This window comes from Xiphophorus maculatus, chromosome 19 (assembly GCF_002775205.1).
Source record: "Xiphophorus maculatus strain JP 163 A chromosome 19, X_maculatus-5.0-male, whole genome shotgun sequence".
NCBI classification, from domain to species: Eukaryota; Metazoa; Chordata; class Actinopteri; order Cyprinodontiformes; family Poeciliidae; genus Xiphophorus; species Xiphophorus maculatus.
Genome location: NC_036461.1, coordinates 20,097,785 through 20,124,167, shown reverse-complemented (window position 1 = coordinate 20,124,167; position 26,383 = coordinate 20,097,785). Strand labels below are relative to the sequence as shown.

General features: G+C 41.6%; 1 protein-coding gene and 4 non-coding genes across 5 annotated transcripts; all 5 read left to right on the top strand.

Annotated features, from left to right (window-relative positions):
* Positions 1–673: 673 nt before the first annotated feature.
* On the top strand, positions 674–25,859 carry arid4a (AT-rich interaction domain 4A). The gene is made up of 25 exons (XM_005812074.2): positions 674–768; positions 1,687–1,737; positions 3,138–3,248; positions 5,843–5,908; positions 8,404–8,494; positions 10,346–10,425; positions 10,508–10,605; positions 11,932–12,064; positions 13,261–13,340; positions 13,531–13,607; positions 13,686–13,867; positions 15,252–15,324; positions 15,649–15,743; positions 15,937–16,034; positions 17,477–17,696; positions 17,785–17,993; positions 18,855–19,016; positions 19,150–19,231; positions 20,121–20,343; positions 20,418–20,480; positions 20,559–21,932; positions 22,010–22,114; positions 22,825–22,980; positions 23,165–23,311; positions 24,572–25,859. The coding sequence occupies exons 2-25, from the start codon at positions 1,732–1,734 to the stop codon at positions 24,673–24,675; spliced, it is 4,035 nt and encodes a 1,344-aa protein (XP_005812131.2). The 5' UTR covers positions 674–768; positions 1,687–1,731; the 3' UTR covers positions 24,676–25,859.
* Positions 4,530–4,615, top strand: LOC111612324. Its single transcript, XR_002754555.1, has one exon. It is a non-coding gene; the product is annotated as a small nucleolar RNA SNORD53/SNORD92 (small nucleolar RNA).
* On the top strand, positions 8,776–8,864 carry LOC111612320. The gene has a single exon (XR_002754551.1). It is a non-coding gene; the product is annotated as a small nucleolar RNA SNORD53/SNORD92 (small nucleolar RNA).
* Positions 11,111–11,197, top strand: LOC111612319. Its single transcript, XR_002754550.1, has one exon. It is a non-coding gene; the product is annotated as a small nucleolar RNA SNORD53/SNORD92 (small nucleolar RNA).
* Positions 12,344–12,430, top strand: LOC111612323. Its single transcript, XR_002754554.1, has one exon. It is a non-coding gene; the product is annotated as a small nucleolar RNA SNORD53/SNORD92 (small nucleolar RNA).
* Positions 25,860–26,383: the final 524 nt, after the last annotated feature.

The following is a 26,383-nucleotide window of genomic DNA, read 5'->3' as shown; positions in this document are numbered from 1 at the left end:
CGCCACCAATCACAGGGCTCAGATACCGACGGCTAACCGCCGTTCTTCATGGTGATTCTACCATGCTGACTGACTCCAAGTACCATTCATAGGCAACATCCAGACTAAAACCCGATGGGCTCGTTAAAGCGGTGTATACCCCTAATGCTAGCAGCCTCTATCCAGCGGGTCACTGACGCGACGTCAGGTTCAGACGGTCTTTAAAGGTCGTCTGAAGAAATTCCTAAATATGTTTGGAGAGTGTCGCTATAGACTCATGTGTGTCTTTAATGAAGTGAACTACCTAAGTTCAGACATAAGCCTTGTGAAAAACTAGCTAATACCGATTATCTTAGTATGAAGTATAGTGCGCAGATCTCTAGCACGTAGATGGGATGGGCTTCATACGATGTTGGTACAAACAAGGAAGACCGCGCCGCCAATAATAACCCGCAAGTGCTGGAATGAAAAGTATTTGACCAATTAGCGCTCTTCTATTCTGTATTATTTTGCGTTTTCATTTAACCCCCCCTATGATTGGACAGTCCTCCAGCAGTTGTCGTCATTTCCCTTGTGGCGCCGCATTCGTATCCACCAATAGGGGTCGCACATGCGGTACGTCCTATGGAAATGGGAGAAATGTTCCACCAATTAGATCTCTTAATTGTGACTACTGCTGTCACTGCAGCCAATCACATCTCGGGAAACAGAGCTCGGGGCTCAACAGCTTGTTGTTCGTGTATCGCTTTTGCAGCCCGAGCTAGAGAGGAAGCAACGGCGTATGATAATGTAAGTAATAAACCTTTATGCTGTAAACCTGAATAACAGTTTACTTCGAACGCTAAATTAATTCATTGAAGGTCTTCGGAGGAGCGAGTTTATGTCAGTAGAGAGGTCGGCTGCCTGTTACAGAACGGGGCTGGCTGTGAAGTGAATGGCAGTGAAGCAATGTGAAGCTCCTGTGCCTTTGTGGAAGAGCCGCTTATTAAATAAATAACTTCCCAGCAGTTTTCGTTCTGGCCGTTGTCATAGCTTATCTGTTCACCTGTGTAAAACTTGGTGTGCGTTTAGAAACCAAACGGAGTCCCGTATGCTCTCGTGTCGGGGTTGCCCTTCTTCGGAGCCAGTTTAAATCGCCGTGATGACAAACTGGCTAGTTGAATCGCCTGATAGCCAGCTAGCTAAAATGTCGCTCAGCTCAGGCGGACGGGAGGGGGGGCGAAGCCCGCTCGGCTCTCCTGCTGCTGGGACTTTGTTTGGGTTGGGATTCGGCTCTTTAGCGGGACTTTTCCACCCGGCAACAGTTCACTAGGTGGCTTTGATAGAGACGGACATGGTAAAGATAGCCGAGCTAACTGACATGGCGAGCTGTGATGGCGACGTGACTCAGAGGCGCTGGGAGCGAAGCGGGAAGTGAAAAGCCTTCTCAATGGCCGCGCTGCAGTCACCCTGCGCCCTCACCGAGCCGTCCACGGAGCCCAGCAGCCCACTCGGATCGTCTCTACACGATGGGTTGAAGTAAACGTTTCTGGATAAGTTTTGGGAAGTGATCCGGGTGAAGTGGGGGCGGGGGCAGTTTTGAGAAGGCAAAGAATGCCAGAGCTAACACAAGTGCGTGGCTAGTTGGTTAGCTTAAAATGTTCTTTCGAGACAGAGTATTTTCCATGGCAGCGCCAGCTTTAATCATCTCGTTGTTCTGTCTTCCAGTGACCCGAAATCATTCGAGCTGGAACCCCTGGACTAGCCGGAGAGATGAAGGTGAGTGCTCGCCCTGCGCCATGAACTCTTGTCAGTCTTAGCTCCATGTTCCCATTCCGATGAGAGATCCTGCTGGAACCAGCTACTGGCCTGCACACCGGTGTTTATCCAGCTCACACACTTCAGTCCTCGATCAGATTTTTATGATTGACAGTCACAGTGAAGGTCTTGTCTGTTTTCAGCACTACATCCTTCAGATTTTCTTACCAACATTCAGTGGTGAAAGTTATGACTTATTTCCATCTGTACAGGCGAGTCTCCTCTTTACTGCTGAATAAACCCAAAACAGAAAGATGGCTATGGATAAGTCTTTCATTCTGATAAAAATTCAGTTGTTTGTGTAAGAATCCTCTTAGTCAGATATAAGGGTTTTTGACTTTATTGTTTTTCACTTTTATGTAAAACGAACTGATAGAAAATAATTCAAGCTCTATCTTGGAATGGATTAATCTTATCTTGTAATAACAAGTATGTTTATAGTTGAGCAAAATTTTTCTCGCCTCTTTTAAAAACGAAACAAAAATAAAAACAAATGTCCTCACTGGTTTTAGTGAGCTCGAGGCACTTAGTAGTGAAAAGTTTGTTTGAACTATGGTTATCAAAGGCAGTGAAAGTGCATGCAATAGTTAGGGCTCTCATAATAAGTAATTAAGCAATTGATTACATAATAAATGAAAACAAACTCAATATTTTCTATTTTCACGATTTATCGTTTTTCTCTCTTTCTACCAAAACCTAGACCATTAAAGTCTTCAGTCTGGTGCTTTGCTCTCAACTGGCTTATTTTCTGAGGGACAGTTTTATTTACAGAAACTTCATGAGTCATTTTATTTGTTGTTTTTATTTGCCTTGGATATTTAAAATATTTCCCAGTTTCACTGTTAAATGTTCATTAGAATTGAAAGTGTATCGATCTTTGAGAATGTATTCTTGTATTATTATGCCATTACCGTAATATTACAATATTATTGTTAATTGTAGTAACTCCTGGGACAATTTATGGTCCAGAATAATGTGTTATGACAGGCCTAGAAACATACCAGATATTTATAGTATCCAGAATTTGCATACATGTTGCTTGAAAATATAATCTTACCAAATAATGCCAACACACCGTCTATTGCAGTTGTGATACTGTTTACATTGGAGTTGCAGTGAGGATGGTGATCTATGGTGCAGCTTAGTTTATGTGAAATAGTTACTTAAAAAACAATAATTAAATTAATTGTGGATGGGTGCGGGTTAAAAGCAGTAACATGACTTTGTATATTAAAAGGTTGATGTCAATACAGCATCACTATTAATAGAATATAGCTGCAAAACCACTGAGTCGTCACAGGAACTGCTGCACTACATACTTAACACATTAGCGTGTATGCTAATTAGCCTGTGTGTTTCAGGCAGCAGATGAGCCTGCCTACCTGACAGTGGGGACAGATGTCAGTGCCAAGTACAGAGGAGCCTTCTGCGAAGCCAAAATCAAGACTGTTAAACGCATGGTCAAGGTCAAGGTAAGAGCTGGAACTGCAGGATCACACACCACCACATCACCACCTGGCATCCACCTCCTCAGGAGCCAGCAGAGCTTCTAGAGCGCCATGCTCTGCTCTGAGCTGTGTGTGATCCATCACAGGACTCTGAACTTCACACCAAACCTCCCTCATGTCTGGACTCACAACTTTATTCCTTTCTGTTTCTTTTCCCTCAAGATGTTTTGCAGTGAAACGCTCCCATATTTATGAAATATGTAGAAAAGTAAACCTCTTCCTTTATCATTCGTGGGTTTTTTAGTTTCATCTTCAGATGTCGGTGGGAGCAGCTGTATGAAATCTGTTTCTTTCCATTTGATTTTTATTTTCTAATTATTCTTTCACTGAATAAAATAGAAATAACCTCTATTGTCTCTCAGTGGGGAAATTCAGGTATAGCTAAGCGACAGCAGGCAAGTTTAAGCATGTAGATTTACATAGGAATATTAAAATAGAACTAAAAATAACATGCTATCCAGTAAGGGCAGATTTAAAACTTAAGAAAATACTGTGCAGGTATTAACAAAAGTTTACTTGGATTTAAAGAAATGTACTGCACAGTTGTTGAAATAATTCTGCTTTCAAAATCAAATACAATTTTTTAATATTTCGTTGTAGTTGTGAATAATCAGTACATTTTTGGTAGTTTATGTGCAAAACTATTTAACAAAGTTTTTACTCACTCTTGAAAACTCTGGAAAGTGATTTCATAATTTTCCAAGTCTGCATATGTATGGAAACATTGCAATCTAGAATAGAAAACAGTTTCCCAACTGTTTATATCTTATATCCTTTAGTAAAAATATAAACATAAAAATGTATTGAAATACAAAGTTATTGAGTTTTGTCTTTGATTCGGTGCCATAAACGGTGATTTTTTTTGTGTGTGTCCCAACTAGTTGATCATTTGGGTTTCTGAATTTCTAACAGATAAAACACTTACTCGCTAAAAAATGACAGTTTGCGTTTTTTGGTTTCAGATCAGACCCAAGATTCTTCACCAAGCATTGGTGAAATAATTCTTTTATTTTTATTCAGCATAATTGTAAGTCAGCTTTGGTTAATAAAACCCAAACTGGCAAATGTTTTCCACTCAACTGCTTATCAAATCAATAGAAAATGATGGAAAATAATCTAGAAAATTTGGCCTGGAAATGTAGAATAGTTAAATAGAAATATCATATTGTTGAGTTTAAATTTTGTATAAGTCCTTATTTTCTCACTATCAGAACAGCTGCAGAACATCTGGACCTGGCTGTGTGTGAGGAGTGATGATGCTGAGAAATGGTTTCGCTTTTTGAACTGATGACATCATGTGATGTCACATTTTCTCTTGGCTGTCTGACCAATCCGCTGCCAGATACAGTGACAAAACACAACGCACAATATCTTCACAATATCTTCTTTGATTAGAGTCACCAATCGGATGTCTAAAGCTGCAGCTCTAGGGAGAAACTGCTGGAGCAGGAACAAAGTGAAAATGTTAGACCATAAATTCAGTTTGTGTTGTAATAAAAGAATGAGTGAGTGTTTTTATCTGTCAGCAATTCAAAACATGAAATGATCAGGCTGTGATATAGCAAACTAGATCTAAACCAAAAGACTATGATAGATTGGTTTGTGTCAAATGTTTACCTTCTCATAGCTCTGTAGTTACAGTCCAGTCACAGCTGCTGGTGTGGTTAAAACCAGTTCTTAGCTGGTTCAGCTGGTTGAATTCTCCCAAATTAGAAAGCCACCATAAATCGACTCAACTGAAAGATACAGGGACGAGGATTTGTTTCCAAATGCTTTGAAACTAATATTATCAACATAGTAATGAGCCACATGGCAAATATGCTAATCATTTTGTAGTATTACTTGTATTTCTAACAGTTTGTAGTGCATTTGGTCAGTGTTTAGACAGGAAGGTTGGAAAAACCCTTTGGTTAATATTTAATTCATGTTCATTTACAAGTTGAAAAACAGTTCGCTGCAGGTCAACAAGTAGACTGTTTCAAGTATTTTTAGTATCCCTCTAATGAGTTTGAACTGTTTTCTGTTTTCTAACTTCATATTTTAGGGCCTGTGGCTGGTGTGTTTGGGATTAGAAGATAAATCTTTATTGATAAAGAACAGGCAGTAAATATAATTAATTTGAACGTCTCTCCTCAAAGTGGATGTCACAGAAACTTTCTGTATTGAGACTATTCCAATTTTGTCCAATATTCTTAACTAAACTGGTTCCGAGTTGGACACCAGCTCTAAACCTGTATGAAAACCTTTTGTGGAAAATGCAGCAATGATCAGGCATCCTGGACTCGGGGACGACATTTAGACTGAAAGCAGGCAGAGACTCACTTGTCTTGATTTCTTTGTCATAGAAGATGTTAATCATCTGCAGGGAAAAGTTAAACAATCTCACATGTTTCTTCACTAAAATGAAATAATAAAAGAAACGCATGAATTCTTCTCAGCTTTTCATTTTTCAGTTCAAAAATGTTTTCCAGTGAACTTTGATCACTTCCTATTTCTTGTCTAAGTGAAGGAGAGCGGAATATGTTGACCTCCTGTCCTCCGTTCATCTCTGTCCCCAGGTGACTCTGAAAGGTGAAAGCACGTCCCAGGTAGTGCAGGACGACCAGGTCAAAGGTCCTCTGAGGGTAAGCTGCTTTAATGCATCAGACAGAGGTTTTATTTTCTGTCTGCATCAGACTTTCACACAGAAGCTATTTAAAGAATCAAAGCTGCATACATCACATGAACATTGTTTTCTGATCATGCAAAGATAAAAATGGCCGTGTTGATTTCCTTCAGCCCCACAAAAGTGTTCCATCCATGTGAGCCTTTTTAATGCTCACATGGTAGGAACACTTTCCTACCATGAAAGGTAGAAAATTGAAGAAAACTTCAATGTTTTCTGGTATCATGTGATAGTAGGGTTGAATATTTATCGTATTGTTTTTTTTTTTAATTATAAGAATTTTGATTTATCATCCTGATAAATTTGAGTTCTTGATGGTAAATAAGAAAGTAAACTGACAGCATTATTGGAAATGTTATTTTTACTATTCACGTTCTATGAGAGCATCAACAAATATCAGTAAATTCAGAAATATGATGCTGTTATTGTGTGCAGTTTAGTGATATAAATCTGACTCATTTGAGCAAGTAGCTTGCTGAAGAATCTTATTGTAAATGGAAATATTTTTCACAATTGGTATTTGTTTGTGCGACTGTAATTGGTGTCATGCAGTCACAGCCATAGAGTTACCTAAAAAGTATGTAATAAATAGTTTTTCATCATCATTTTTATTGTTCTTAGAATACTACTACAAAATATTCTTATAAGAGTTTAAGTCCATATCGCCCACACCTTTGTAATAGACCGGGGGTCGTGGCTCTTTAGCGCTGCCCTAGTGGCTCCCTGGAGCTTTTACAAAAATGTTTGAAAATTGAAAAAGATGTGGGTGTTCAATATATATTTTTTGTTTTAATATGGTTTCTGTAGGAGGACAAACATTCTCAATGTTTTCCAATGCTATAAAAATGTCTAGAATGAATATAAAATTTCAACATTTCCGTCAACAAAGATTTGCATCATAGCCTGTGACCCGTTTCTTTCAGCTGGGCAGGGTGCCAGGCAGGTGGCTGTTGTAAACAAACCGGCGGGTGTGTGGTGGGCCATGGATAGCAAAGGGGAAAATAACCGAGAAGAGATTCTACAATTCTTGGACCGAATCATTTACATTTATTGCCAATGCGGAAGGATTACCTTAACGTTTGTCAAATAACAAACCGTGCTTTCAGGACTATAGAACTCACCTTACTATAAGCCGCACAAAAAACAAAACAGGAAACATACATGTATAAGCCGCATCGGACTACAAGCCGTATGGTACAAAGCGTGGGGGAAAAGTAGCGGCATATAGTCTGAAAAATATGGTAATGTGGAAAGACATTTCCAGGGAAGGCGCTGCATTAGCTGCCAAGATTAAAGTTGCATCTTCAAGCTCGATGTTGAGAAGCTGTCCAGTGATGTCCGTAAACAGAAGTCACATTAAACACGTAAGAACACAATCCTGCCATAGGCAAATATATTTAGTAACAAAGTGGTTGTTTTTATAAATTGATTAGTGATTTTTGTCAGTATACGTATACTTAAAATGACACTTAGCGATATTATTGTGTTTTGTTGCTCAAGTCCAAGGATGGCTGCGTTGGTTGTGTGTCAAAAGAGAAGAGAAGAGGATGCTGCTTTGTTTTACCATTGCACTGACTTGCTTGGCATTTGCACAGGAATCAAACTTAAACTGTATTAATTTAATTTTATATACTTTACCTTCACAAAGGCTGCTGTTTTATTTGTATAACTGCAGGTTGCGTTTTATTGCTCTCCGTTTGCCCCAGATAAGGGGCACGTTATGCACGTTTCGTTTTGTTGTTTTTTTGATCACACACTTTACGGTGATTATTTCCAAGGAGGGATTGTTGTTATGCAAACTGCATTTGGGAGCAGATTTTCCGAGGTTCAAAAGGAAAGATATCTTTCCCTGTCGAATCTTCATAATAAAAATGACATAAAAAATCTGATTTCTTTATTGCATTTACTTAATTTTATCAATGCAACGAAACATAATACATTCATATTGTAACGGGAGGTGAACTTAAAGCACTATTGTACAACAGAGTAGTCACGTGGTGCGTCATTCCTTCCAGGACGCACAGCAGGGAAAATAAACATTTGATCATGAATGCTCATGAATGTATGCACTTAGTCGTTTTGATAATAAGCTAAAATACCTAATATAAACACTTAAAGCCTGTGTTGCCTTCATTATTAGCCTTATATAAGGCTTTTACTTGTTTGCGGCTCCAGACAGATTTGTTTTTTGCTTTTTTGGTCCAATATGGCTCTTTCAACATTTTGGGTTGCCGACCCCTGTAATAGACTAACAGATAAATGTAAAGGAGGAACATGATGCACGGTTTTATACACGAGAATCTGAGAAGTGTGAAGCATTCACTTTTTTCCTCTTCATCATTATACACAACTCTGTTGGTCTTCCATATAAAATCGCAATAAAAAAGAACTTTGAACCTTGTAGATGAGTCTGCTGTTTAGGTTAAATAAAATGATCTGCTGTGTGTCCTTCAGGTGGGCTCCACTGTGGAGGTGAAGACCAGTGAGGGTCTGAGCAGTGAGGCCGTCATCAGTAAGCTGACAGATGCCAGCCTCTACACTGTTGGTGAGTGTTGACAAATTATCTACAGAGGACTGCTGTCAGCATGCTGGTCTGAGGGGTGGACAGACGAGCTGCTTAAATTTAACAGTTTATTCCAACAAATTACTGCTAATACACGTAAAAACATAGTAAGAGGGGTGACTGTTAACCGTGCACCTGCAGGCTGAAAGTATCAGCCTCGGAGTTGAGGAAATGTGAGGCGGCTTATCGGTGATTCCCTAGCAATGAGACATTATTTTCTGACTAACGGAGCAGCTGCAGAACATCTGGACCTGGCTGTGTGTGAGGAGTGATGATGCTGAGAAATGGTTTCGCTGTTTGAGCTGATGACATCATCATGTGATGTCACATTTTCTCTTGGCTGTCTGACCAATCCACTGCCAGATACAACGATGAAACACAACGCACAATATCTTCTTTGATCCAAATCACCAATCGGATGTCTAAAGCTGCAGCTCTAGGGAGAAACTACTGGAGCAGCAAGTGAAAGTGTTAGACTATAAATGGATGTATTGTGATAAATTCAGATTTCTTACATTTATTTATTTATTTGTTTGTTTGTTTTGTTTCTACTGCTTCTATAAACACACTCAGACGGTTTTTGGCATCTGGAAGACGAGCCATTTCAAAAACCTTTGGAGTAATGACACAAATCAGCAGGCACTGCCCCTCACCTAGTAATCCCAGCAAAGCCCAGCCCATTACCTAACAAACCCAGTAAAACACAGCCTGTTCCCTAGCAACCTAAGCAGAGCATGTTTGGTCAGCTGGTTTTAGGGCTGTATGCACTGCTGTTTGTGGTTCACTTAAAACCCAGAAACCACTTGCAACGTTCTTGATGGTTGTGCAGGAGGCTCCACTTCTGCTTTTTAAAGATATACGACTATATAATTGCGTGTCTGTTTGCAGCCATTTATGTGTGAGCATCAATGTTGACAGGGGGGCATGGCCAGCAGCAGCTTACTTGGATTTGAGGTTTCTGAAAGGAGCTCAAAATAGTCAAGATTAAGAAGATGTAAATCTCATTGCCTAAAAATGATTTTGTGCAAAAAATGTGGTGATCTTATTTTGTGCAGCCCATAGAGCCACCCTAGCCTATTCAACAAAGCATAATCATCTGTAAATCAAGTTTGTGTTGCAGTAATAGAACAACCATGTTCCTCTAAAGTGGTCTTCTTAGGGCCTTAGCACTAGCTAAAAGTCATCTATTCTTTGCTAGATTCTAAAATGGTCCAAGTCTAACCTGAACTGGACAAAGACACCACAGAATCCACAAACGTACTGCTCATTAAACACAGATGAAGCCGACATGGACGAGCTGTGTGTGAAAAAAGACCCACCCTCAGCAGCAATCAGTCTCAGAAGCTTTCTGTCCAATTGAGTCTCGGTCTCCTCTCCAGCGCTGCTTTATGTTTCTGAGGTTTGCAGACATCTTTTCATCTGCACAGCTCTGTTAAGAGCTTGATGTACCTGTCTGCCTGGACTTCAGAACCAGCACGTGTCGTTAGTCACAGTATTTATAGCTCACTCAGAAGAACCGCCCTCCTCTCAGAAGTAAACAGTCTTCACTGCAGGCGCTGAGGGTAATGATGCACAGATTTACAGACAGCCTGATCAGAGATGGAAAAGAGGCAAAGCAGTGGAAAAACTATTTCTCCCTAGAATATCAATATGGCTTTGGTATCTTTATTGTTCCTTAGTGATAAATGATCCACTGTGAGAAAACGCAGATTCCTCCTCTCTGTGGGGATCTGAAGATCCCATGGAGCAGATCCCTGCTCCTGGCCATTACTCTAGATCTCATCCTACAGTAGATGGCTTCTGATGATGTGTTGACTGCTCTGTCTCTTTCAGTCTTTGATGACGGCGATGAAAAAACTCTGCGTCGATCATCCCTGTGTCTGAAGGGAGAGAGGCATTTTGCAGAGAGCGAGGTGAGTTTTCTGACGGATGACTGTCACTTCCTAAAAGAAAAAGTTCAGAACGATTGAGATGTTCTAAATTTCTCCCACGCAGACGTTGGACCAGCTGCCGCTGACTAACCCAGAGCATTTTGGCACCCCGGTCATCGGGAAAAAGTCAAACAGAGGCGGTAGACGCTCGTCCCAGGCTGTGTGAGTTTTTGCTCTTGGTTTGCTTTGAGCAGCCGCACACAAGCAGGGCGAGGTGACAACAGCCACAGCGAGGTCAGAGACATGTTTGTAGCTGCTGTTCATCTTTCCAAGTTTCTTTTGAAAAGGGTCAGCAGAATGAGTTCTGAGCTGTTTGTCAACATACATTTGTGATGTTTAACTCTACAAAAGCACAAAGAAAGTCAGTCAGCTGCTTAATATTGAGGTTTCTCACAGATTTGTAAAAGCACTCACTTTTCATGTTAGAAAACGACAACAGCGGGTGCTGTGGTGGCGCTGGGGCAGAACACGACCCACGTACTGAGGCCTTAGTCCTCGTGGCGGTGGTCGCAGGTTTGATTCCTGGCCTGGCGGCATTTGCGACGTCTTCCCCCTCTCTCTTTACCCTGTTTTCTGTCGAACTACTTTCAGAAAAAGGCCACTAGAGCCAACAAAACCTTTAAAAAAAGAAAATGACTACAGCTTCTCACTGTGACTGGACCTGGGGAAGGAGTGATGATACTTGAGAAATGGTTTCGCTTTATGTGCTGATGATGTCATGTGATGTCATAATTTCTCTTGGCTGTCTGACCAATCTGCTGCCAGTTACAGTGATGATATTTCTCACTTTGAGAAAAGGCTTCATAGCGCCACATTTTTGTTTTAATAAAGCACCAAACCTGGGTAAATGTCTTCTCACTTCTATGTTCCAACAGAAGAGGACAAAATAAAATTGGGCTGCAGCTTGACTGATTGAATAAAACCACTGCAGTCTGTCAGTTTCATTCAGTTCAGTACAAATGCGGGATACCAGGTGTGTCCAGAGACTGGCTGGTCAGCTGCAGGTTTTAGATGTGAAAAGGTTCAATATTATAGCTGACAGATAACCAATGCCAAATTCAGTCATTTTTCTAATGTCATGTTAAAAATTTTGTGTGTTCATAATTTGTAAGCCATAATCATTAAAATGACAAGAAATAAAACTTGGAAGTATTTTAAAGCTGTGAATCTTTATAATCCAAGTTTCACTGTTTGAAATGAGCGACAGAAAAAAAAAAGATATTTTCCTGTGATCTTATTTGTTTCTGAGATGATCATGTAGTTCAGCACTCATACAACAGGAGTACCTTTCAGGACTTGAAATTCCAAAATGCTTTATTGATCCCAAAGAGAAATTAAATATCAAAAATGAAATAAAATGTAACTAAAGTAAGTTTTCAGATTGTTTAATTTCTGTGTTAGAGTTAAATTTCTCTTTTGAGACATTTAGTCTTTAGTTCACTTCCTGTCACCTAACACTGAGGTTCAACTTACTCTTATGTATTTCAGAGCTGATGAGGAGAACGAGACTTCATCGAGCGAAGAAGAGGAGGACGACAAGAAGAGACTGACTGATGGACTGCTGGGTCAGATCTGCAGCATAGAGAACACAGAGGAGTCCACTGATTGGTTCATGGCTCTGGTAAATACATGAAAACAGTTTTCTGATTTCTGATGTGTAACAGCGTGTTTAATATTTGGAATACAGTCTTAAGAAGGTGATTGGTCCTCAACATCTTCTAGAATATGTTGCTGTGTCTCACTGCAAAGGATCAGGAGAATGAGCTCTGAGCTGTTTGTCAATCCACAAAGAAAGACAGTCAGCTGTTTAATATTGACGTTTCTCGCAGATTTATAAAAGCACTCATTACTTTTCATGTTAGAAAACAACTACAGCTGCTCACTGTGACTGGACCTGGGGAAGGAGTGATGATACTTGAGAAATGGTTTCGCTTTATGTGCTGATGATATCATGTGATGTCACAATTTCTCTTGGCTGTCTGACCAATCTGCTGCCAGTTACAGTGATGATATTAAAAATGTCCACTCTGAGAAAATGCTTCATAGCGCCACATTTTTGTTTTAATAAAGCACCAAACCTGGGTAAACGTCTTCTCACTGCTGTGTTCCAACAGAAGAGGACAAAATAAAATTGGGCTGCAGCTTGACTGATTGAATAAAACCACTGCAGTCTGTCAATTAGACTACAGTGGTTATTTGAAGACCTTCTTCACATAACTAGTTTAGTTTTTGTTATATTTCTGGTTCTTGCTAGGGATGCACGATCCACTTTTTTCTCTTCTGATACCGATATGCGAGGTTTAGTACCAGCCAATATGATCCGATACAGAAAAATAATGCAGAACTGACTTCTTTTTTAAACACAGACACAAATAGCAGGTTTATTTGCTAACTCTGCACATGTACAGCACACTAAAATACACCAATACAAGCTTAGTCAAACATGTAAAAACAACTAACATGAATAATACTGAAACTGACTAACCAAAGTAGTCAACTTGTCATTTTAAACATGTAAAAATAAACTCCGACAAACCTTTTTTCAAATAGTTCAGAAAGTGCATTTAGGAATTATTACTAAATATAAAATAAAAGAGCATGATGTCACTCAGATCACAAAGCATAGAATTAGACTGAGTAGATCTGCCCTTACGGATTGAGCACATTGTCACAATACCCGATTCATGCATTTTTTTTTTTTCTTCCAACATCAGAACCGATACAAATATTAATATCAGCTCGGTGGATCTCTAATTCCTGCTCCATGTGTAAAATCTGCAGCTGACTAGCAGAGGTTAAGCTGTGTTGCTTCTGCAGGTGGTGTCTCCCAGCTGCAGTGATGAGCTGCTGGTGAAGAAGGATCAATGTCTGGTCAGGTCCTTCTGTGATGGAAAATTGTGAGTTTACTTTTTATTATCTTTGTATACAGAAATCTGCTCCTCATCACTTAAGCAGTCCTACTGATTTATTTATTTATTTAATTTCTTCTAACATGTCATTAAAGCCACAAAAAAGTCAATGTACTTTAATGTGATCAATCAGCATGACTTGGATAGAAAATTTCTCTCTTTTGCCTTAATGATGCAGCTACACGGTGGGGAGGAGACATGCTCACCTGGTCAACGCCATCAGCATTACCAAGCCGGATTTTTCCAACAGGAGAGGTGAAACGCCCTTCCTTCCTGCTGTTCTCACTTTTTCCACATCTGCCTCACGCTTTGCTTTGTCTCCATGACCTGCAGGTATTGAAGGAGCCCAGATGTTTCTGAGGAGCAGAGAGGTTCCAGAAGCGTGGAAGATGGACATGAGTCAGATTCTAGACTCTTCCTCCAGTGAAGATGACAAAGATGACAAGGAGAGTGAGGCAGAGGAGGAGGAAGAAGATAATGAGGATGAAAAGAGAAAGAAACACATCAAGGAAGAGGCAAGTGTCTTTTTTTTTTTTTTTTACATGATTCTTTGGAAACAAATAAGCAACAGAGCATGGTTCTGCTGTAATCCTATAGAGAAGACAGAACATAATGAATGTAATTAGTGTGTAAAAGAAGGAGGTTGTGAGGATCTGGAGAGATTTTCATTTTAAGTCCATTCTAAGATGCTTCACCATAGAATTTTTTTTTTCTAGGCCTTCATTAAAGACTAAACCAGCTGGTAGTGATTTGCACTTAATGCACTTCTTGCCTCTCTATGGATTGTTTTGCAGCTTCCTTTTTTTATTTTTTCAATACATCTAGAGGTTTCCAATGTGGACTTGTAATTCTATCAGTAGAATAGACTGCTTTTGGAAACCAGTTGCATAAAAAGTGGAGGAAATATTAACCCTCTATGGCATGACTTTTTATTTTTGTGGGGAAGAAATATTTTCCTGCATTCTTTGGGAGCTTGGTGGTCCCTAATTACATGTCAATCATAAAATCGGACTCTGACACCTCCTGGAACCAGATTTGGGTTTGTTGCCTCAGGGTAACATTGGTCTAGAACACCAAGATTGTCTACACTGATTATGAGAAATGAAATACAAATCAAACAAAAACTATATTCATAAAAGAACTATTTTTTGGACAAAAATATGTCAAAAATCATGCCCCCCAAAAAATAAAATAAAGGAGCAATGTGAGGTACAGCTATGTGGTTTGTTGCCTGAGGGCAACGCCATGCCATAGAGGGTTAAAAGTAATAACCCTGACAATATTTTTAGTTTTGGGAGCTTTTCAGACATTATTACTGAGAATTTATTATTGTCGTAATAAATCCAGTTTCTCATTGTGATAAATAATTTTTCACTATAAATGATTAACAATACGATAGATGCTTATTCTACTTTATACTTTTTTGTTTGCGATGACTGCTTTTTACTGACATCTGGTGTGAATTTCATATTAATGAACCTTTTTATAAATAAATGACATCTTCCATACATTTTTTGCTGATAAATCTTTTTTTTCTTTGTATAACCTGACGCTTCACAGTTAGGCAGATACTGATTTTGTTCTTCTTTTTTGTCTCAAAAGTTGCAAAAAATAGCAACAAAGTTGCTACGTTGGCAACAGTTGGTGAGAGTAGTTGTAACCTGGTGGGTCATCCTCAGTCAGTCTCACTCTCATGGCAGAGCTCTCTCTCTCTCAGACTCAGGTCTTTGTGTCAGTTTATAAGGTTAGTTTCTCCAAAGACTAAGGAAATCGAAGCACCCATACAAGCCATTACAGGTGTATGTAGTTATTGATTGTAGTTACATCCCAGCTTGCAGTTAACAACCAGGTGAAAGTCTGTCTAATGAGCTGGCTCTCTCTCATCCTCTGTGTGTTTAGCCGGAGGAGGAGGCAGACCCTGAGGAGAAGGAGAACTTCCTCCAGCAGCTCTACAAATTCATGGATGACAGAGGTAAGACTTGAACATCTGTGGTTTCATTTAAGAAAAGACATAAAAGCTCCTAAGTAACTAAAGAAAACAGTAATAATGTCATGCATTAGTGGCTTCTCTGGCATTTTAACTGAAGGTCAGTAGGAATTAACTCTTATATTTTTCTGTGGAAATTACCGATTTATTTGTCCTTGTGATAAACATGGTTTGATTGAATCAAACATTTCGACTCTTAACTCACGGATGTAATTTGCATTTCATTGACACTTCCAACCTGACTTGGTTTTAACTAGATTGTTTCCTGATGAATGAAAGGAGTGACGTCTGATCCATGTTCTCTGTCAGGCACTTCCATCAACAAGCCCCCAGTGCTGGGCTACAAAGACCTGAACCTCTTCAAGCTCTTCAGACTGGTCTACCACTTGGGAGGCTGTCGCAAGGTGAGGAGGTCACTGTAGAGCTGCAGACTAATTATAGTGCCGGGCCGTGTGAGTGATGATCCTGAGAGAAGTTTCGCATGTTGGACTGAAGTCCTGATGATCCTCTTGGCTGTCTGACAGAACCCATCAGTATTGTCCAGATTCAGGAGTCCCAGAGCAGCTGGCTGATGCTCCGCTTTTCTGCCCGTTTCAGATCGAGTCTGGCACAGTGTGGAAGCAGGTCTACATGGATCTGGGGATCCCTGTTCTCAACTCAGCTGCATCCTACAATGTCAAGACAGCCTACAAAAAGTAAGAAGTGCCATGATCAGGCTGCGATGCGGCTTAGCGCAAGTGTAGCTTTACAGACAAAGCAGAAAAATAATTTTCTACCAGCCTGACACAACAAATGTGTCTCTGATTATGACAAAGATCCCATCGCTCACATGCACACAAAAACTATAAAAAGCTGTGCAAAGCGACAGCTCATCTATTACCTTTATTGAAGATGAATATGTGCTGCCTTATTATTTTTAATTTCAGTATTAACATTTATATAATTTCAGATTTTTGTGCAGGGTGACTTAGAAAATAAGCTTTTATTGTTACAGGTTAATTTTCTAAGCTACTGCAAGTAATTGTTAGGAATGCAGGGATATGCTGCTGTTATGGAAGAATTTAATTTAGCAAAAGAATTGTATTTGATTACTAAAATAATCGTTTACCGCAGCCCTGCTCATGTGCACAAACTTTGTGCAAGTTGAATGTGTAAGCTAATTCCATAAAGCTAAGATTCATAGGGTTGGTTTGACATGAGGTCTTCAGGGTCTGACCACAGTGAAGAAACTCAGTGTCAACAAACATGAAGTTATTCTTTTCAAGTTTTACTGGTGGGGTATTGTGAGTAATCCTGTTGCAGTAAGTAATCCATCAATTAATCACATGATGAATTAAAATGAGCTCAATAAATTCCACTATTTTTTATTTCTGCTTTCAGTGTTTTTTAAAAAATTATTTTTATTTTATTTCTGTTTTATTTATTGATTTTGCTTGTTTTTGTTTTGGATATTTTAAATGTCTTCCAGTTCCACTGTGGAGCCTTCTGTACAAAGTTAAAGTTTATTAGTCTTTCAGAGGAAATTACTATGCCATTATCAATATGTAAATTGAAAATCGACTCAAAACAACAAAAGTATTGTTTCTGGGATAATTTATCAGCCAGTAAAATTAGTTATTATGACTGGCCTAATTGTGACCACTAATTACGGTTATTGGTGTCAGTAAAATGGTAAACTTGTGTACTGCTAACAGAGATATACTGATCAAATAACTTGTGGTAAAGTTCAGATCCTCCCTGCTAATAATGCTCAGAAAAAAGTTATCTTTCCATTAATGGCAAGTACATTTTCTTGTACTTTATGAATCAATTGACAGTTGAGCTATTTTATAATGTTTTAGAAAATGTTTCCAGTAAAAGTTTTTAGTTCAGTAATTCTAAAAAAAAAAAAAAAAATACACTGTGTTTTTAGTATTCTTAATCTGTAATGGGAAATATCCAAGAGCTCTTTAATTTTGGACATTGTTTTTAAGGATGTAGTAAGGATGTATGGCGGTTCTTCTATCTGTCTTTGATCAGTTTGACCAAAGCTGAATGTTTCCAGGCTTCATAAGTTTGGATGTGTTGTACTTATTGTGAAGAGATGGCTGGCTGGCAGCAGCCTGTATGAGCATGTATTTGTGATGTGTGCTGTCAGGTATCTGTCTGGGTTTGAGGAGTACTGCTGTTCTGCCGGCATCACCTTCAGAACCATTCACCACAACAACCCCCCTCCCAATCACAAGAAAGTTAAAGTTGAGCTTAAGGAGGCCTTCACAACACCCATCAAGTCAGAGTCTGCTGATGACAAGAGGGAGGAGGCCGACTCGGAGAGTGAGAGCGAAAAGGAGGTGAAGGAGAGACATTCGTCACCCAGGGTAAGAACTTCTCCTCTTTTTACATCAGGAAGTTTGAAAAACAAATCATCTGAATCTGAAAGCAGACATCTGATTGGTATGACTGTAGGGGAGAAGAGGTGTGGGCAGTCGGGGCAAACTGCCCCCCAAGCCAGAGAACCCTGGACGGGGAGGGCCAGAGAACAGTGAGGAGCAGCAGAGGGAGGTGAGGAGGCGCAGCAACAGACGACTGGACGACTCTGAGAAAGGCTCCGACGAGGAGGAAGAGGACGACGATGACGAGGAGGAAGAAGGGGAGGAGGAGAGAAGACGACATGGGTAAGATTTCTTTTCTTGTTTTAATTATTTAATTTTATTCATGACAACATTCAGTTTAACCCTGTAAGTCACAACAATGTCATCTGAAGACACTTTGCTAGACAAACAGCCCAGAAATAATAATAATAATAATATAATCAAGTAAAATACCATGATATAGAGAAAGGTTGGTGGCATCAACTAACTAACTCACTCTTTGGTTACTTAGCAACAACTTGTTGAGTAACTTACAGCAGTTTCAGGTTTCACCATTGTGCCCCATAACTGCTTAACAATAAAAAACAATATGACGTGTAAACCGTGGATTAAATAGAGAAGGTCTTGTCACCAGTTTGGCAGTATTTAAAACAAAAAACAGACCAATAATCGACTAATATGAAACGCTTAAGTTTTTCAGCCATATCGTCCAGCCCCCAAAATAATTGTTTTAGGTCAATACAGAGCACAACAAGAGACCTTGGCTGCCATCACTATCTACAACAACTCCTTGAAGACTTTGAATTAATGACTTACAACTTCATTAATAAAGGATCAATAAAGTATTTTTGAATTGAGTTAAATTGAAAATAAGGAAACCATTGTGTTTCCTTGTGGAGATTACAAGAACATCATTGTAATCTCCATTTCCAAAACAAACACCAGGGAATATTTATACAAATGAGTTTGCCAGTAGGTGTGCTTATCATGAGCAGATTGATCAGAAATAAAATCCAGATTTTTACTCTAGAAAAGGGTGGATTATTCAAAGTGAGAGTTAGCTTAGAGAAATTAAACGTACTGTTTACGAATATGATTAAGATAACGATGCTAAATGTGTCAGAACTTATATGCCTTGTGCTGTTTGTTTGTCTTTTTGTTTAGAAGTGAAGATGAAGAGGATGGAGACTCTTTGGCAGGAACCAAGGTCAGGGTGAAGTACGGCAGAGGAAAAACCCAGAAGATCTACGAGGCCCACATCAAGAAGACAGACATAGACAACGGAGAACAGTTCTACCTGGTTCACTACTACGGCTGGAACGTTAGGTCAGTGTCACCATCTCTGTTATATCAGCCTCTGTGAGAACAGGTCTGGTTCTGCTTTTAGAAGTGTGTGAAATTAGTGTCAGGTGGGCACAAAACTGATTAAAAACACTGAACGTGTGTGTGTGATCCACAGGTATGATGAATGGGTGAAGGCTGACCGCATCATCTGGCCTGCAGAGAAAGGAACCAAGAAGAGACAGAGAAAAAAAGTCAAGGTAGGACTAATGATGCACCTCTTTGCTCACTGTATGCTTTACTGCCACCTTGTGGTTTATCAGCACATTATTAGTAGCTCATAACTGCTTAACAATAAAAAACAATATTAGCTTTGTTCTTGAAGGGGCCTTATGTAAAGTCAACTTTTATGAATTTGACATCATATCATGTTTTTCCCTCATCAAAAACATACTTGGAGTGTCACCTTGATTTTGTCATGCATGTTTGAGAAATCCTTTAATCTCCATGGCAACCATTGCAAACACCGGAGTGGACCTAGCTCCACCTTCGAGACACATCTAGTCCTCAGAGCTGCAGTTTCCAAATTTCTGGACCTTTGCATTACGGAGAAGCCCCTCCCCCACTCAGCCCCTTCAGACTAGCTAGCAGCAATTAGCAAACACCTGGTGGAACTGAGCATCTGCTGAGCTCATCATACAAACTACTTTTCAGCACAATGCTGGTAAAAACATTGCACTGAGCAATGTTGTGATGAGTTTATGAAGGTGGAGTTCCAGAAAGAGCAGAAGTGTTTAATGAGACAGAGGCCCAATTTCAAAGGGTTAAATTAAAAAATCTAATTTCTTTCAAGTCATATTTGATATATAGAGAATTGAAATTAATATAGTGACTTGATTGTGCTGTGAAATAGTGTTATATGCCTGGAAAATACATGGTACTTCCCACTTGAGCAAAAGGTTTTGGGTTCAAATCCCAGCCTGAGGTCTCTTCATGGAGAGACTTTGAACTCACACATCAGGTCAACTTAAGTTGCCCTTAGGATTGAGTGTGTGTGCTTCGTAGTTGGTGTAGTTTCCCTGATTTTTGCTCTCAGGGTCTAAACTCCGTGCCCGTATGAACTCTCTTCCTCAAATTTTCTTCTAACAGAACAAAGACAAGGAAGACCCAGAGAAGGGAGAAAAGGATGACGAGAAGCCAGCTTCCATAACGCCTCTGAAGCCAACAGGCTTGAAGCGTGGCCGCCCTCAGACCAGGCTCACTCCCAGCGGCCCGGCAGGACGCAGTGTGTCCAAAACCCCCAGCAGCGAGGGCCAGGCCAATGGGAAGAGCTCTCGACCCGACGCCACGCCCAGCCTGGCCAATGGGAACGGTAGGAGGCCAGGATCATCCTACACTCTGAAGCTTTGCTAGGTTGTGTGCTGAATGGTGTTGTTCTTTGTGCAGACACGCCTCGCAGGAGAACCAGGAGGACCTCTGGCCTGTATGAGTCCGACCCGCCGTCTAATGGTAAGAAGACCGCCGCTCTCCGCTTCCTGCTGCAGAGTCGGCCCACCCTGCTAAAACCACTGCTGTCTGACCCTACAGAGGATTCTGGGAACTCCTCTGATGACAGCGACGCAGACGACACCCTCGAGAAAACTGACAAAGCGTCGCCGTGGCGAGAGAGATTGGAACCTCCAGCTTGTGAGCCAGATGAGGAACCAGCCATGCCGGAGGAAGAGGAAGAGGAGGAAGAGGAGGAGGCGAGGGAGCAGTCTGTGGCTGAGGCTGCTGCTGCCGACGGCAACATGCCGTCCTCAGGAGCTGTGCTGATGGATGTCCCTACCTCCCCATGTCCAAGCATGCCTCAGGAGAAAGCAGAGGAGCCTCTGAACCAATCAGAGAAGCAGCAGGGGGCGGAGCCTGCGGAGGAGCCCCAGGAGTCAGCGGTTCACCTGGAGAAGGAGATTAAGCTGTGTCCCGGGACGAGAACGTTACCTGGACATGAAGTGGTTCTGGACACGCCCCTCAGCAGGACGTCAGCCCCGCCTTCGTCCCCCCTCTCCACAGCAGAGGACGAGAGCCGCGTCACACCCCTGCTGACCCCCAGGGGCAAAGGTCGCAGGGTCAGCCTCAGGGATTCTGAGACTCCTCCCATAATCCCTCACTGCAATGCTGGCCCCGCCCCGGCCCCCTCGCCCCTGCAGGCCACGCTGCTGTCCACTCTGAAGAGACAGGAGGAGCCCATGGTGGTCCTGCACTGCCTGCCCTCCCAGCACCTCCTGCCCAAACCCCCCTCTATTAACTCCGACACAGACTCCGCCACCGAGGAAGAGGAGGAGGAGGAGGCGGAGCCTAAAGAGAGGGGCAGCACGCTGAAACGCAAGGCAGCCGACCAGAGAACAGCAGAGAAGAAGCTCTGCACTGGCAGCAGGCAGGACCACCTGCCTGCCCCTCCTGCTGCCCAGCAGCCGGAGTGGGCACCAGAGAACGCAGAGGACAAGCTGAGCTCTGTGGCCGAGGAGAAGCTGACGCCTCATCAGGACACAGAGGTGCATGCTGGGACAGCCGTCCCTGCCTCAGAGCCCCCAGGCACCCCGACAGAGCCCCCCCAAGTCGAAGAACTAGAGCCTCAGATGGGCCCTGAAGCTCTGGTGTGCCATGAGGTCGACCTGGACGACCCAGACGAGAAGGACAAGCCCCCCCTCTCTTCAGTGCCCCTCCTCATGATGCAGAAACAGGCTCCTCCCACTCTGCCCCTCGCCGTCCACCCTGCCCAGCCTCAGGTCAGGCCCTTCTTGATGACTGCCACTCCCCTCACCTGTCCAGAGGAGCTCCACCCTGCGAAGGACCTGAATGAGACTGAGGAGGAGCGGGGGCCCGTCCGGGGTGAGCAGGGGGGCGACTCCAGCCCCGGCTTCGAGGGCAGCACCTCCTCATCCTCCTCCCTGCTGTTCATGCAGGAACCCAAGGACAGAGGTAAGACTGCAACACCTCAGCACCGCTGAGTCCTCAGTGGAGCCTCTGTGTTTCATTTGTGACCTTTGACCCCTCAGGTCAAAAGAGGGTGAATGAAGTAAATTCCAGCCCAACTGCCAAGAAACACAAACGGAACCAGAAACGGTCCCTGACCCCGGCCAAGGCCGACAAGAACGGAGCAGGTAGCGTGATGTCATGATCTCACCTTCATCTCTGGCTCCATTCATTTCCTATGGAACTTGTGTGATGAGGCGACTGTCGCTTGTCCTCATCCAGCCAAACAACCAGCAACATTTGTGCATGTGAAATTTGAGCTCATAAACATAGACATAGATATGCTGCTGGCATATCTATGTCTATATCTATGCTAGCAACACAACAGACAGTTGAATAATGTTCAACTTTAGTTGCTTTTGCTGCTTTCACCTCCTGTGTTAGTTCACCAAGAACAGAGGAAAACTGTTGCTCATCACTCTGTGTGTTGAGCCCAATGTTTTAGAAGCAGAGTCCACATCACACTGTGTGTGTGGGTGTGTGTGCACTTGTATAATGCATGTAGAGAATCACTTTCACTACCATCACACACAAACGGAGGCCATTGGTGCACATTTTCCCTGAGGTGTGTGGTGACTTAAGGTTTGGTTAAGGTTAGACTAGTAATGGTTTGGGAAAATGTCTGTTTAACCATTAATGCAGTTACTACAATGAGAGGAAATAAATATAAAGTCCTCAGTTGGATGGAAGTACAAGTATGTGTGTGTAACAGCAGTTGCCAGCATCTGTTCAGATTGATTGAACTAAACATTAACCAGTTCAGTTCTTCTGACTCTTTTTGTGTCTTTGCTTCTCTCCGTCTCTCATGTTGGAAGCTAATGTCCCCTCCTCTCCCCAGGACACAGCAGTGACAGTGAGGACCAGTCTCGTCTCTCGTCCTTGTCTAAATCCCAGAAATCTCGTTGTCCTGGTCTGTCGTCTCCGTCTGCTCACAGTAAAGACAAACACAGCTCCCCCTCCCCCCAGCGCTCCTACAAGTGGACCCTGCAGCTTGGTAAATACACACACACACAGTTTCATTACAGTTAGCTGTGGTTGGACACATCAGCTGCTTTCACACAGCAATCAGGTTTTGTTGATAGCCTGTATGACCTGATAAACAGTCAGTGATCTCCTCAGCCCCAGTTATATGAACTGTTTGTGTATCAAGTTGCTGATTTTTGTCTCCTGTTCCTCAGACGAGCTGGACAGCATGTCGAGCACAGAGAGGATCTCCTTCCTGCAGGAGAAGCTGCAGGAGATCAGGAAGTACTACATGAGCCTCAAGTCTGAGGTGGCCTCCATCGACAGACGCAGGAAGAGACTAAAAAAGAAGGAGAGAGAAGGTGGGAGCAGCACAGCAGTATCCTGAACGAGATTCCACTCTGTTTCTGTCCTGATCAATATGTTATCAGTTCACACTACGGATGCAAACTGTTAATTGTTGACTAATGGTTCATTAGATAAAAATTAGTTCCAATTAGATTAGATTAAGGATCTTGGCATACAGACAGCGGAGCCATACCAGAACGAGAGTGTGAAACGATCCAAATGGAGTCCAATGTGGGATGCAAAACGTTCTTTATGTTTCTGTTTATGAATATAAACATTCAACAAGCTCCTTAAGTTTCACCTGAACATCACTCATTCAGCCGAGCTGCATGACGGGGCAGAGGCAGCTTCTTATTCACAGGTTACTGCTGTGCTACAAAGGCAAGGGGTGTGACGGCTCACTGTGTCAGGGCCACTGTGGGCTGAAAAATAAGACAGGAGTGAATTTTTGCCAAAAAGTCAATGAAGAAAATTTCTGAATTTGAAAAGTTGAAAATTTGCTGAAAAAAAAAACTCAGAAAGTTTGAGATTAATCTAAAAAAAAAAAAAAAAATTACATTTTTCCCCCCTAAAAGGTTTAGCTTCAAAAATCCAAAATTTTCTAGTTTCAGAGAACAATTGTAACATGGGGAATAAGCACAGTTGATTCTGAGAGCTGTTGTGAGTTAATACACTTCATAAAGCAAAGTTTTAATAATCCTCATAGATCAACAATAAGCACCTGCAACAACAGGAAGCTGAACAAGAAACACAACATGTCTCTTAATGCTGTTGCTACACTGAGCTGACCACAGAGAGCCACATCACTTCCTGTCCATTTCTTTGACAGAGTGGACCATAGTCTGCACTCCTTTATATACACAGCATATCTCTGTTCATGGGGAGTTGAGGTTTTTGCATACTTAATAAAACTTAATTTTAGACTATTCAGCAATCTTTTAGGTTCCTGTTTTGTTATATTTTATAAATATGTCAGTGTTTAATAATGGGAGAAAACCAGATATTTCTGTTTGTTCAATATTGAATACAGCTCACACAAAATGTTCAAATTTAATGTTTCTTTTAAAACTAAGCATATTATGAAAAGTGTACCCCTTTGATCTACTTGAAATACTTGAAGCAAGAGAAAACTCCAGTTTTTAAGAAAATGGCCGCCTATCAATTAACCGCTAGTGGATCGATGAGATCAATCAACTTTATATGAAGTCATTAATCAATAACTTGTGTTCCTGGTTCAGCAAATGGAGACTGACTGTGCTGTCTTTTGTCCTCAGTGTCCCACACGACGGCGTCCACCTCCTCAGGGTCCTCAGACACAGGCATGAGTCCGTCCTCAGCCTCGCCCGCTCAGAACACCGTGGCGGTGGAGTGCAGGTGATGACACGCCCACTCCCACCCCCTGACCCTTCACCCCACAGACTTTCCTCACTTAAGTCAGTTGTGAGGACACTGCAGAGAGAGGACAGCATGTTGCTGTGACGTGGGACCCCGCCCTTCTTCCCAGCTGTGGAGGAGGGGCCGCACAAGGAGGCCCCACCCACTTCACCTGACGGCTGACTTTGTTTGAGGAGCCGGCCTTTTGCTGCACTGGTGCAGAACTCTTCCTGTCCCCCTCCCTCCCCTGCAGCGTGCCAATACTTGTCCTGGTTCCAGAACCATCTCTCCTGTCCTCTTTGTTTTCAGGGTCAGCGGTCAGTGAAGAACCGACAGCTGGCCGCCATTTTTAACCTTAACTGAGAAATGTAGATGAGGAAGAAGACGGGCTTCCAGTTTCAGTTTTATCTTCTATCCAATCAAAGTTTTTATTTTAATAAGACGGTGAGAAAAAGTATTTGATCTTTTAGTTCTTATGTAAATTAAATGCAATATTCTGAAGCTCTTTTTGTATTTATTGGCTTTGTGGACAGAATTTCTTATATTCAGGGTTTTTTCCCCCCTCTTTTTATTTAGATAAATTTTGGACAAAATTTCTTACCAAGTCATAATTTAAGTTGAAACTCTTATATATTTCTTTTAAAAAGCCTTTTATGCATTTCTGAGGTACAATTATATTTCTTGAAATGAAATCTCATAACTGACCCAACATCAGTTCACAAAATTTCAAACGGTGTAAATGAAATGTGACCATAAGCACCTAGAATGCATAAAATGAGAAGTTAGGAATCTTCCTGATTCTGGACCCCAGCTTGGCACTGACCCGCTCCTCTCCTGTTCGGTTCTGCATCAGGCTCAGACAGACGGCTGCTAGCAGCTCCTCAACAATTGCTTGTTTTGTACATACAATGTTCAAGAAACGAATAAAACCACACCTGTATTTGAGAACTACATTTTACACACCCCAAAAGAATAATTTCTAATATTTTCTAAGAGACTGTTTGTACTGTAGTTATTGTTTACTCCTTGGTTGTCTTTTTGTTTTTGGTTCTTATGTGTTTTGCTGGCGGAGATTTGAGAGCAAAAATGTAAATACAGAAACGCACACAAGCCATGCTACAAGTGTGTGTGTGTGTGTGTGTGTGCAACAAGCAGCGCTCTCTGTTTCTAATAAAGTTTTTAACCAGGTCTCTTGTGCTGCTGCATCGTCTCATTTTCCAGATACTTCATGATGTGAAAACGGCGTCATGGACGCCATGTTTCCACTGCCTTCCAGTCCTCTGCTTGATTCAGATCTCACTCACTGATCACTCACTGCTTTCTCCTGTTAACTTTGATTCCCTCACAAACTGGTTTGTGTGTGAGGTGGTCATAGATCCAGGTGATTGTTGAGGCCTCCACCTGTGTCTGACAAAGCAGATCAGACTGAATGGTGTTAAATGAACATGATCCTCACAGTGCTGCCTGCCTTGTTCAGATGGCAGTGGGTTTGTTGAAGGTGTATGATGGCATCTTCAACTCCATCTCCACGGCGATAAGCAAACTGCAGGGGGCCCTGATATGAGCTTGTCTACTTATTCAGGTGGCCCCTGGAGTCATTAATAACTGATGGCTGAGTTTTATTTGGTACTGGAACCAGCCAAGATGTCTGGTTGCAGTACCTCAGGTACCTGGAACCTACTCTTGGGTCAGGCTAAGGTTGAAGAGATGTT

Bases quoted from the DNA above. Each gene is read 5' to 3' on its own strand.
- arid4a (XM_005812074.2), top strand. The intron at 17,994-18,854 runs GTAAGATTTCTT...CTTTTTGTTTAG, and splicing joins GAGGAGAGAAGACGACATGG to AAGTGAAGATGAAGAGGATG. The intron at 20,481-20,558 runs GTAAGAAGACCG...CTGACCCTACAG, and splicing joins GTCCGACCCGCCGTCTAATG to AGGATTCTGGGAACTCCTCT.